General features: G+C 31.5%; 1 protein-coding gene across 2 annotated transcripts in view; it reads right to left on the reverse strand.

Annotated features, from left to right (window-relative positions):
• The window catches only part of LOC127729350 (uncharacterized), a 101,154-nt gene that overhangs the window by 39,733 nt on the left and 48,642 nt on the right, over positions 1 to 12,779 (reverse strand). For both annotated transcript variants that reach the window (XM_052237124.1, XM_052237123.1), the window contains 8 exons: positions 12,425 to 12,513; positions 11,613 to 11,745; positions 10,930 to 11,089; positions 9,176 to 9,273; positions 8,220 to 8,390; positions 5,542 to 5,642; positions 3,273 to 3,384; positions 947 to 1,204 (listed from right to left, as the gene is read on the reverse strand). In XM_052237124.1, the coding sequence (XP_052093084.1) occupies positions 947 to 1,204; positions 3,273 to 3,384; positions 5,542 to 5,642; positions 8,220 to 8,390; positions 9,176 to 9,273; positions 10,930 to 11,089; positions 11,613 to 11,745; positions 12,425 to 12,513 (1,122 nt within the window). The remainder of the gene's footprint in view (positions 1 to 946; positions 1,205 to 3,272; positions 3,385 to 5,541; positions 5,643 to 8,219; positions 8,391 to 9,175; positions 9,274 to 10,929; positions 11,090 to 11,612; positions 11,746 to 12,424; positions 12,514 to 12,779) is intronic.

The raw sequence follows: 12,779 nt of genomic DNA on the forward strand, positions 1-12,779 counted from the left end.
ATTGTAGAATTTGTTTCTGTTTGTGATGAATTTGGGTGCTTTATGATAAACTATTGTCTCTGTTGAACTTGGCATTGATGTAATTTTGTTGTTGTCTTTAATGATTTTTTTGCTAAACTCAGGGCAGTTTAAATTGTTCATCATTGAAGACTTTTTGGTGAACATCAGATGTCTTATTTCGTAAAACTCTTTGAATGTCTACCACACATCTCCCTGTATTCAAATTCATGTCATAGTTGTTACAATAAGGAGAATAAAAGAACAGAGTTCCAATGTCCCCGCATTGCACATATTTGATCTATTCAAGGTACAAGGGCAATAACTAAAAAAAAACACTTTTTTTTTGTTCTTTAAAACAATTTATAAATATCTTAGAAAAATGAAGGCTTCAGAGCAAATGCAATGTGATTTCCATTTTAATTAATATTTCCAAGGGGCATAACTCATTAAAAAAAAAATTTGATCAGCACTTATTTTTGAAAGTGTCAACGACATAGCTGATATAAACCTATGATATAAATTTATAAAATTCTGGCACATGAAAGCACTAACAATGCAATTTTCCATATAATCAATATTTCCAAGGGGCATAACTCATTTAAAAATAATTGATCTGCACTGATTTTTGAATTTGTTTTTGACATTGATAATATAAACCTATGATATAAGTTTCATGAAAATCTGACAAGAATTGTACAAATAAGAGGGCTAACGATGCAATTTTCCATATAATTAATGTTTACAAGGGGCATAACTCTTTTAAAAATAATGGATCAGCATTGATTTTCTATCTGGTTCAAGACATTGCTGATATAAACCTATGATATAAGTTTCATTAAAATCTGGCAAGAACTGTACATGTGAGAGCGCAAACAAGACTGGATTGAAGGATGACCAGTATTTCTATGTCCCCCGCTACGCATTGTGCGAGGGACAATAAACTTACCTATATTATAATCACTACATTTCAGAGATGAGACTTCATATGAAGCAGATCTTGATGGTTGCTGAGGATTAACAGGATCTATTGTCATACAAACTTCACAAACAGGAAGCCGAGATTTATCTCGTATCATTCCCTTATCTGTCCGCTGTTGTCCATCTTGGATCGCACAATTACATTCATTAACTTCTCCATTAAGACTAGCACAAGTTCCAGTTACACCACAAGCACACATGTCTTCTCCATTTGATCCAGCAAAACCTAAGGAAATAATTATTTATTATGCACAATGATGATTTATCAAGAAAATTATTATTCAAATTGTCATCGAAATTAAAACAATATAATAGGAACCAAAATTAAAACACCTGCAGAATTTGAAAAGGAAAGGATGCTTATCTAAAGGTAAAACTAATCAAGAGTGCACAGGCTGAAATGTCTCGCATGCTTTAATGACCATTGATTTTATGTTGACAGTCCTATATATAAAGTTTTACTACAAGTATCACATAAACTTGACATAATCAAAGAGAATGAGGTCAAGGTCAGAAAAACCAAGCCAGAAATAATTGTACATCTTAAAATCATTCCATAAACCAAAGATAATTGACCTATTGCTTAAAGTATCTAAGAAACAAACTTAACCAGGAAACTTAACATTGACCAATGAACCATAAATATGAGGTCAAGGTCAGATGAACCCTGTCAGTCAGACATGTACACCTTACAATCATTACATGCTTTAAATATAGTTGACCTATTGCATATAGTATCTAAGAAACAAACTTAACCAGGAAAACTTAACATTGACCAATGAACCATGAAAATGAGGTCAAGGACAGATGATAACTGCCAGACAGACATATACACCTTACAATCTTTCCATACACCAAATATAGTTGACCTATTGCTCATAGTTTAAGAAAAACAGACCAAAACACAAAAGCTTAACATTGAGCAATGAACCATAAACATGAGGTCAAGGTCAAATGAAAGCTGCAAAAGTGACATGTACATCATAAAATATTTTCATACACCAGATTAGGTTCATTGAAATCCAGAACGTCGTTGTGAAATATGAACACCGTAAGATGGTGCCAAAGGAATATCACCATCCAAAAAATGAAAATTAAAAGTAGTGAAAGAAGAATTGTCCCTTTTGTTAAAATTTTTAGTGTAGAGTTTCCCATATAAAGCTTAAATATCTAAATCTAGGAAAGGACAGTGATTACCGTTAATATTTGATTTATTTAAAGGAAGTTCCTTTGAGTAAATTTCGGCAGTATATTTAGAAAATTCTTGATTATAAAATGAAAAATTAATTTAATGTAACTTAGACAGGTCTTTACTGAGTTTGGTTATAAACTGTGATTCATAACAGTACAAGAACAAGTCTGCTATTAAAGGGGCGCAATTGGTGACCATAGGAATACCTGCAACCTTGTACATCTTTTCAAGGAACATTTTACAATAACGTCCTTCATTCTATTATTTAAAAACATATTTACTCATTTTTAAATACAGTACATGTATTGACAATTTTACTGAACAGAACAAGCAGTAATCCCTATGCAGTCATTGATTTGTATTTGTGCAAAACTACAATCACCCAGATTCCTGTCTTATCAGCTACACATAACCATTTATCAAAAAACATTTAAAACTTGGACCTCAGCCAAAAACATCAAGATTTATCAAATTTGTGTATTTATTTCAATTGAAACCAAGTCTGCAAAGTCTAGAAAATTAATATTTTGTTTCAAAGAAAATCCACAAAAACTAGTACCAATAAATAATAATGAATCGACAGTGCATATGTGTAGCTAAAATAAAGAAATTGTGCATTTTTGTTGTCAAAGAATAATTAACTTCTTAAGTTAGTAAAGATTTGTTATTTCAAAATAAAATTATCCTCATTTTAGGTAAGACTGATTGGTAGTTGTATGCTTAATGTCTAGTGGTAAAATGTTTTATGTATTACAGGAAAGATATAATATAACAAGTGTAAAAGAAAGGCAAAAAAGAAACTAAAGTGACATTCAAACTCATAAGTCAAAAATAAACTGACAAAGCCACGGCAAAAATAGAAAAAGAACAAAAGGCAAACTACAGTATACAAAACACAACATAGAAAACTAAAGACCGAGCAACACAAACCCCACCAAAAAAAAGGGGGTGATCTCAGGTGCTCTGCTGGCACCCGACGTGTTTCTCATGTAAGTACAAATCTGGTGATATTTCTAATTCGATAGGTCACATTTTGGGAAAAGGAGGACATGATTTTGGTTACGACGATTTGAACATATCTGTAAAAATATAAGTAAATAACCTGGCTGATGTTTCCCATCACATGTGTCATAATGGACATGGTCTATAACAGGAGCATTGACACAGTTGTAGACAAGTTCCTGAGCACACGTCTTTGAGTTGTCAATCAGCGCCTACAATATACAATGATTATCATGAAATGTATATAAATGTTAAAACCCTAATATAATGGTGATAGATGGTTGCTTAATGTCCAGCGGAAAATTAAATGCACATTAAGGACGAGAACGTTTTAATGTAATATGAATATAAACCCTGCCTTGTACTAGACTGACATGCTGAGCCTAATTTTGAACGTGCTAGTTCACAGGATAGCAGTATGAAGGAAAACAAGTCACCTTAATCAGACACATTATTCCGACTCCTAGCCAACCAGTCTTTCCTCTTACTTCCTAATGCCACATGCTTAGGGCGGAAATAGCAATTACCAATTTTAAAGTCTCTGGTTTGACACAGCCAGGGTTCAAACCTATGACCTCCTGCACTTGAGGTGAACATGCTACCACGAGACCACCAAGGCAGTTAAAACCCTACTATACAAAAATCATTAACCATTAGATAATTTAATGGATGGCATGATATGTCATCAGTTATAGCTCATTTTAAGCTTCTGTAAATTCTCTGATGTAGTATCATTTTAGTATTCATTTCCATGTACCTCTTCTATTATCTGTAATACCAATATAATTGTATTAGGCAAAAAAAATATGTGTGTGTTTCCTACCTCCCGACCATCCCTGTCTCAGACCATCTTACCCTATTTTTTTATTTCTTGCATTTGTGGAAAAGTTGTCTGAATCTGTCAGAAAATAAAGAATAAAGCACATCTTGAACAGTTGATAAAGCTCAGACATGTTTATTTTCAAGTTCTTCTTGTTCTCAGTTTAAAAAAAAAAGTAAAATAAATAATTTCCCTACCAACCTACCCTATTTTTTTCAACTTGGAGGCAGTAAATATATATAAATTTTTAGCTTTTTTCTGAATTAATTTTAATGAGAATTTTTTCAATGTATCATTTGTTGTATGCAGATAATTGGAGAAGGTTCAAATCTTACAAACTAGTTTAACTGCACCACATGCTTACTCCAAAGATAATAACCAATGCAAGACAGTGGTTTCCAGTGTATCTATGCTCTGTATACTTAAGAATTTGATGTTTGATGTCACTAGCTATAGCATATATAGGCAGGAATTCAGTAATTTAGTTTGAAAGGGGTCAAGTTACGAAGTTTCTTAACTTTTGCAAAACAATTGTCAAATTTCACATAATTTTTAGTTTCTGCCAAATTTAACCCTATTTAAATCTTACCCTTTCAGTCTGCCGTATACCTATTTTAACTGAAAATTATAACTTAAGAATACTAACACTTCATATAATAAAGAACCTTTAGGGAGCAAGCTCACATACACAATGCCCTAATATGAAGAGAAAAAGCTTATAGAGTGTGACCTGATGACAGTGTTTTTCTGTTTACATTAAGATATGACAGTTTTCTGTTATGATTTTAGACAGTAATTGTCTTACACAATTCTTTTTTTGACCAAATACAACAGGGATTTTCCTCTCATTTCATGTGACCAAATATTTCAGATTTGATTAAGAATTTGAACCTCTTTTCTACACAATTTTTCTTCTATTTCTAATTACTTTGACCATGACTTTCACCAAAGTGAACAAGTAAAGTTGCAATCTCATATGTAGTATTTGATTAAGCATTTGGAAACCATCTTTCTTCACAAAATTTCAGTCTATTTTTAGTTACTATAACCTTGACATTAGACCTGAATGACTGACCGACTGATGAACTTACTGACTGGTCAAAAACTATATAATCACAGCTACTGTGTTGTGTGAGGTATAACATTTTTTTCTTTCATAAGATGTGTCAGACTTACAAAATTGGAAGTTTTTTTTTAACCACAATAAAAGTGCAGTAAACTTTGATTTTTAATTTCACTACCCTTATGTCTGGTAATTTGGTTAGTTTCGTAAATCTTTTTAGTTTGTTAACAACCTGGAGTTGGTTTCACAAAAAACTTACCGACTAAGATTGATCGTATGTATACTGAATTGTTCATGACTTACGATCAATCTTAGTGGTCAGTTTTTTTGTGAAACTAACTCCAGTATCTTACACCTTCACAATAAGCCACAATCTCATCAATAGTTACCTAGCTCATTATACAACATTATTTTTATCTCAATAACACAATGTTTGTATTGGCAAATTTTAGCTAATTGTCTAACTCCTGGTTTTACATAACTTACCTGTACTTGTTCCTTAGTAATTCCATTGCCATAGTTTATATCAAAACATTTAGTAACTGGGTCTGTACCATCAGGAGCTTCAGTGCCATTGTTATTATTACCTAAATATAAAAAGATTCAGGCATGACACACAAGTAAAACTTAAATTGTAAAGGAACACGATCACACACCGGATATCCCGATCTGTTATCCAAAGAGGGATCCTAATCCTGAGGAACATTTACAAGAAAAATACAAAGGATAGGTAAGTAAAATCTGGATCTGATTCCCACTAAGGGTTATGCTCCTTGGGAATCTGATCCACATTTTACCTAACCACCTTTTTGTTTTTTTCTTGTAATTGCTCCTGGGGATTCAGATCCCTCCACGGATTTCAGATCAGAACATCTGATGTGGATCATGGCATGACTAAATTAGATTTTTTAGATGATAAAGTGCTGGCACTGTGTGTGACGGTGATAGTGGTAATTGTACATCGGGTAGTATGGCCTCAAATTTAAAAGTTTTAAGCTCCCAATAAATAATACTTTTCAGAGACAAAATGTTAACATAACACAAACATTAAAGTCATATGATACTTAAAATTTTAAAAAAAGTTGAATATGTTTTATATATTTGAACGGCTAAGGTTTATTATAAAACATGTGTAAATGGACTTTCTTGTAAAAGAAAATCCTTTAATTTATCAAAATCTTCAGAAATGTACTGCTATTGAATTATTGTCTTCCTGAACGCAGATAGCTTTTCCATATGCAGTGACCTTAACCATGGCAAATGTACAGTGCAAGTGCAATTGAAAAGCAGTGATGAAAGAAAACGTAAACAAACATGCACTGGAAGGCAGATAGTATTAATATGATTCTGAAAGAAAAATTTAATACATCAAATCATTTAACAAATGTTATGACAAAGTTTACAAAACGTATGGAAAACATAAAAAAAATATTAACATCGCTCTATCAACTCACTTAATATTTTCCACGTGCTTCATGATTCTGTGTTGATTGTTTATCAAGGTTAAGATCGGTAAATTTTGGCAACAAAACTCAAAAGTTAATTAGAACCCAAAGTTTTCGATTCAACAAACACTTAATAAAATATTTTTTGTCAATTAGACGTTATGGATTCTTTATAAATGTAAAAAGAACTTGTGTAGGGTAGTTAGTTTTGTATACATGCATGCATTTATTCAACAATTTCCTTAACATTATTTTTATTAGAAACTCATTTCATAAGACTTTAAGGTGGTACCCAACACCTTGACTTATATTAATTTGGCTCGTTTAATTTTCATAAAATTTTGACAAAATGTTTACTTTGACCCTTTGACAAAAATATAAAAATTTCAAAAACTTTGAACCAACCACTTTATCAGAAAAATTTCATTGGTTATATAGCAGTTTGACAAACACTAAATTTGATCATTGAGAAGCTTAATATTTCCTTAACAATACAACGTAATTAAAACTTTTAGCTGATTTTTACAGAGTTATCTCCCTGTAATGTTAGGTACCACCTTAAGTTGTTGATTTCAATTTTTGTCTTCATATGTTATGCTCCACAGTTATATTCATCACTGCATTATGAAAAGCAGAATGAACTGTATATTATACAATTATAGCCATTGTATGAGGTAGATACAGGGATATATTGAACTGAAAGAAGTATATCGATTGAGGACAAAGTCTGAGGTAGGTATATTCCTTTTTGTCGATATATCCTCGTATGGACCTCATACAAAGACTACAATTGTTATATTATCACTGTCAATACATCAGAAATAAAACAGAATGATAGCTCGTTACAATTGCATTACAAAATATTGGGGTTACTAAATTTCTATTTTTAGATATTTTACAGCTCTTCTATAAAAGCATGCAAAGCAAACCTTTGATCAGCTTGCTTGCTATGTTTGTTTGGATGTTTGTAAACAAAAGGTAGGTAGTCTGTTTCAGTCTGTTTACTATATACAGGAATTTGATTGGACAATAAACATTAACTTCATTGCATGTCAATTTTTATTGTCTAATCAAATTCCAGTATATACAAAACAGACTGAAACTCCGCCTACCTATTGTTTGCAAACATCCAAGCAAACCTGGCAAGCCAGTTGATCAAAGGTTTGCTTTGCATGCTTTTATAGAAGAGCTGTAAAAGAAACTGTAATATCACTTTTTTTTATCTGTAATTTTCAGTCTACCTTTGAAAATAAAGTTGAACATGTGACTCTTTCTTAAATAAATATATAAGCCTGCCCTACTCCTTATAGGGATATAAGGTTAGATATAATATTTATGAATTATAAACTAAAAGCAGTTATAAAAATATGTTCAGTGTTCCAATTATTTACTTGAAACATTTTGCAAAATCTTATGTTATGTATTGCATTTACAATCTTATTGCAGATTAATTTTATCATGTAAGCGGCTTTTAATTACTGTGGATTCATTTATTTTCGTGGGTACCAATTTTCGTGGATGAAGGAAAAATCACATGTTCGTGGATATTTAATTTCGTGGTTTTGCCGAAGTCTGCATACAAAACTATAGAAAATTTGACATTCGTTGAACATTTAATTTCGTGTTTCAGCTGTACCCACGAAATCCACGAAAAATTGGTATCCAACGAATAATAATGAATTCACAGTATGACAATGCTTGTCAACGGTAAATACAAACCTGGTAAGATTGGAATCTCTGTTTTAGGGAATTGACAAGTGACTTTGAAAGATTCCACACCACCAGCACCGTCTGGGTTGATTGTGTATTCACCATTCCTAACCATGTCCTCACTTTCAAACCGATTAAAGTACATATAGGAAAACAGATCACTGCATGTAGGGTAGGTGTCTGGAATTATAAGTAAAAAAATACATTTTAAACAGGAATACAGATCACAGGATGTAGGGTAGGTGTCTGGTATTTGTAAGTAAAATATATATCTTATGCAATCAGGTTATTGCAATTATAATTTGTGAGTATATCATTATGATAAAAATAGTATTTTGTATTGCAAAAGCTTTTTGAAGCAATAATATTTAACAAAAAATGATATTCACCAATATACAAGCAATAATACTTTTCTTGTATGGCAAAAAAACTTTTGCAATGATCAGAATGAAGTTCTTAACTACTACTAACAGCATAATTGTCAATCCATTATTGAACTCATGCAATTCAAGAGAATATTACTCAAATACTTTATTCTTCATTCTAGAAATCATTACCCAATTGAAAAAACTGTTCATTGACAAGTGCCTCAAGAATAATGCAATATGTAAGTGCACATACAAAACTATTTGCTGCAAAACAACATTTTTTTTTCAGAATCTATTTTTAGAATATCGTTTTTTTTTTTTCCTTTTTTATGATATGAAATACTCATTGGGTCTAGGTGAATATTTTAAAGCTTACTATGCATTATGGGTTTTGCTCATTGTTGAAAGCCATACAATGACCTACAGTTGTTTAAAACTTCTACTTCATTTGGTCTCTGGTGGAGAGCTGTCTCATTGGCAATCATACCACATCTTATTTTTGGATAAATGACATTGATTACATCCTAATATGATATATATTGCCACAAAACAATGTCCAATAATATTCACTTAGGATTAATTGATTGTTGTTCTTACCATAACATTTTAATGGTCCTACATTGATTGATGGTCCATTACCCTTGACCTCAACAGTAGGAAGGTCATTTTTCAAAATCAGGTTCCCAACATCTTCTCTATAAATATAAATAATTACGAGAAACTTTACTTAAAAATATATCTTATCTGACAAAAAAAGATTATTTTGATTAAAGTAGATGCTCTAAAGACTGCATCTTCAACAATGGCCACTTTTTAGTAAAAAATCATCATTAAAGGGGAACAACTCCATTAAGAGTTAACTGACAATTTCAGTTATGTTGACATATTTGTAGATCTTATCCTGCTGATAATTTTTCCTTTTTAAAGTTTCTATTTATTTATTATAGTTTTCAAGATAATAGGCAAAAAATGCAAAAAATGTTAAATATAATAATTAAAGGGCAGTAACTCCAATGACGAGTCGACTAAAGATTTCGGCATTTGGTTTATTTATAGATGTTGTCTTGATGATTATTTGTGCTATCTAAAGTTTCTGTTTATCTGTTATAGTTTTTAGGATTATAGGCAAAAAATTCAAAAAAATGTTAAAAATAATCATTAAAGGGCAATAACTCCAATGACAAGACGACTGAAGATTTAGGCATTAGGCTTATTGGTAGATCTTGTCTTGTATTTTACTCCTATGTTCTATTTTAAGCCATGTTGGCCATCTTAGTTGGCAGGCAGTGTCATTGGACACATTATTTAAACTAAATACCCCAATAATGATTATGGCCAAGTTTGGTTAAATTTGGCCTAGTAGTTTCAGAGGAGAAGAAGTTAACAGACAGCAGACGACGATGGATGACGGACGCCAAGTGATGAGAAAAGCTCACTTGGCCCTTTGAGCCAGGTGAGCTAAAAAGTATACTCATCAAATAAATATTTGTAAGTAGATGTAGATTTGTAAATAGGGAATCTCATGCATATCTCAAGAGACAATATATGAATATAAATCCAGAAAAGCGCTTCAGACACACGAAACTTATAAAGTGTTTATTTCATTTAATTAATTGGCTTATACTATACTACATCATGTTATCCTTTACTGTGGACTCATCTAAAGCATTTGTTACCCTGGAAGATATCATTTACTTAAAAGCATATATTGTGAATTCATTAACTTTCGTGGGTACCAATTTTTCGTGGATTCAGGAACACTTGCATTTTTTAGTGGATGTTGAATTTTGTGGTTTTGCAAAAGTCTGCATACTAGAACATTAGTAATTCATTGAACATTTAAAACCTGGTTCACCTGTACCCAAGAAATCCATGAAATTTAATATCATACAAATAAAATTGAATCAACAATAACCATTCCTAGATGCTCTTTAATTGTTTTGTGGAAATCATGGAAAATGGCAACCTAGCTTGCCTTCTGAGGTGACGTAATTGTGGCTGATCAACAGAATATAAGGTTGCCTACAAATATATATCATTACAGATAAAGAGTCTTTCTCTTTATTGTGTATGATTCTGAAAATTCTGACATTTTTGGAATGTTTTTTGCAGTTAAAAAATGTGACAGAATTAGCAGAACCATCATATTGCATTTTTAAAGTATTTGGTAGGACCTCACTGGAAAATTGATCCCTCCAATTCCAGTATTTGAAGGCCCACTATCATGAAACCTTTTAAATGTGGCCTTGCATTTTAAAATTTGAAAAATTATAACAGTTTGAGTGCAGGAATAAAGTATCGCAATGAAAATGGGGCACAATCTGTATTTCTAATATTAGGTTTTTTGTTACCTAGTCTGTGCGTCATTTTTATCACAGTTACACAGTGAAGTAGCACCACCATCACATGTTCCCTGCAGAGCACAGGCACATCCACTCTTACTACCGTCACCATTGAAGTAGGAATGGGCATTTCCTTCTATATCATACCACTGGACATTAGGAGCACCACCTATAATTATGATATTTATTATCTTTATTGTATCATATTAAACCACTAGATGTTAGGAGCACCACCTATAATTATTACAAGTATGATATTTATTATCACAAAACTTTATCCTGATACAGGTTGGACGGACAAATAAATAAACACCATGTGCATGAGTGAAATGCCATTGTTGTTTGATCGAGACTTTAATATTTTTCGATATTTGAATTCTTGGATTAGTTTATTCTTTTATTACATTGACATGAATATAGCGGAAAATGGAAGAAACTATATATTTTTCTGCTTGTCCTTAGGTTTGATGCAGTCATTAATTGACAAGTCTTGACAACACATATTGTTTTATGAAGTCAGAGGAGTGAAATTGCCGGATTTTTTCCCCATTTGAAATAATCAGCTTTTATTTGACTGAGAAATCACAGTATTTCATTGCGACCAGTGTAATAAAAGAATGGAATTATTTGTTATTGACACATATCTTAAAAACTGCCATTTACAAAACATAACATATCCAAACTGAAATTACCTTCAAAAAGTGGTGAAGTTGTGCATTCAAATGACATGGCCTGTGTACAGAACACTGATCTCTTACGTAGTTTAACAAACTGTAGTGCAGATACATAGTAATAGTTCAATACCAATGAACCATCCAAGGTTTCCTGTGAAAGAAAAAAAGGAAAATTCCATTAATAGAATGAAGAAAATTAAAAAGAAAGGAAATTATATTTAGAAATATAAAAGATTTTTTATGAAAGATTGCCAGTCAATATATATATGTATGTACCATCATTATAAAAAAAGACTGAATATGTCTGTGGACAGATTAGTGAATTTTAGTAGAAGCACGATTATCACTCATTTTATAATTTAAGAGTTGCGATACTTTTTAATGTGAAGAACACTTTTTCTCTACAATTTATGTGATCTGGTGCTGAATTTTTACGTCTTCATTTTGCAAAAACAGAAAGTTTTACTCTTGCCTTTGTTTCAGAAAAATATTTAAACATCAGTAAGAATACAATTTCAAATTCCTATCCTTGCTAACTGATAGAATTTTAAGATTAGGAAATAATTTAACTAAGACCCTTAAAAATGCATATTTAAATCCCTATTAATTTCGTACCTGTGCTAAGTGCTTTTGTTAATATTCCTATAAGTTACAACTAATATTTTAACAAATTTAAAACCAGTACCATTTTTTTCAATACTACTTACTATTCCCATCTGGTTTTACAAAATGTAAGTGGGAGTTGTTTTATAATGTTTTAATCAGGAGAAATGGTTATTAAAAAACTTCTGACATTTGTAAATTTATTTATTGACATACAATTTACTTACATAATTTTCATTTTCATGATGTATAATTGTAACACCATGTGGAGGTTCCTTCACCATTACACACTGAGCGGGGAAAGGAGCAACATTTTCTGTAATGTAAATTAAATATTTATTACATCATTAATCAAAGATTGAAAATGTTCTTGGTATGCTATGTAAATGCACACAAAATATATTTTAAGGGTATTTTTCATCATCCCTCAAAGTCATACAGATTTTACTGGTAGGCATAAGCCACATTAGAGCTCCAATCCTACAAACTAAACAGCATGTCAAAGGTGTATCTACAGAGTCAATGGACAGAGGTCCCTCTGGATCTAAACTATCGAGTATGTACAAGTTACAATACATCCCG

Source organism: Mytilus californianus, unplaced genomic scaffold (genome assembly GCF_021869535.1).
Source record: "Mytilus californianus isolate M0D057914Y unplaced genomic scaffold, xbMytCali1.0.p SCAF_2, whole genome shotgun sequence".
Lineage (NCBI taxonomy): Eukaryota > Metazoa > Mollusca > Bivalvia > Mytilida > Mytilidae > Mytilus > Mytilus californianus.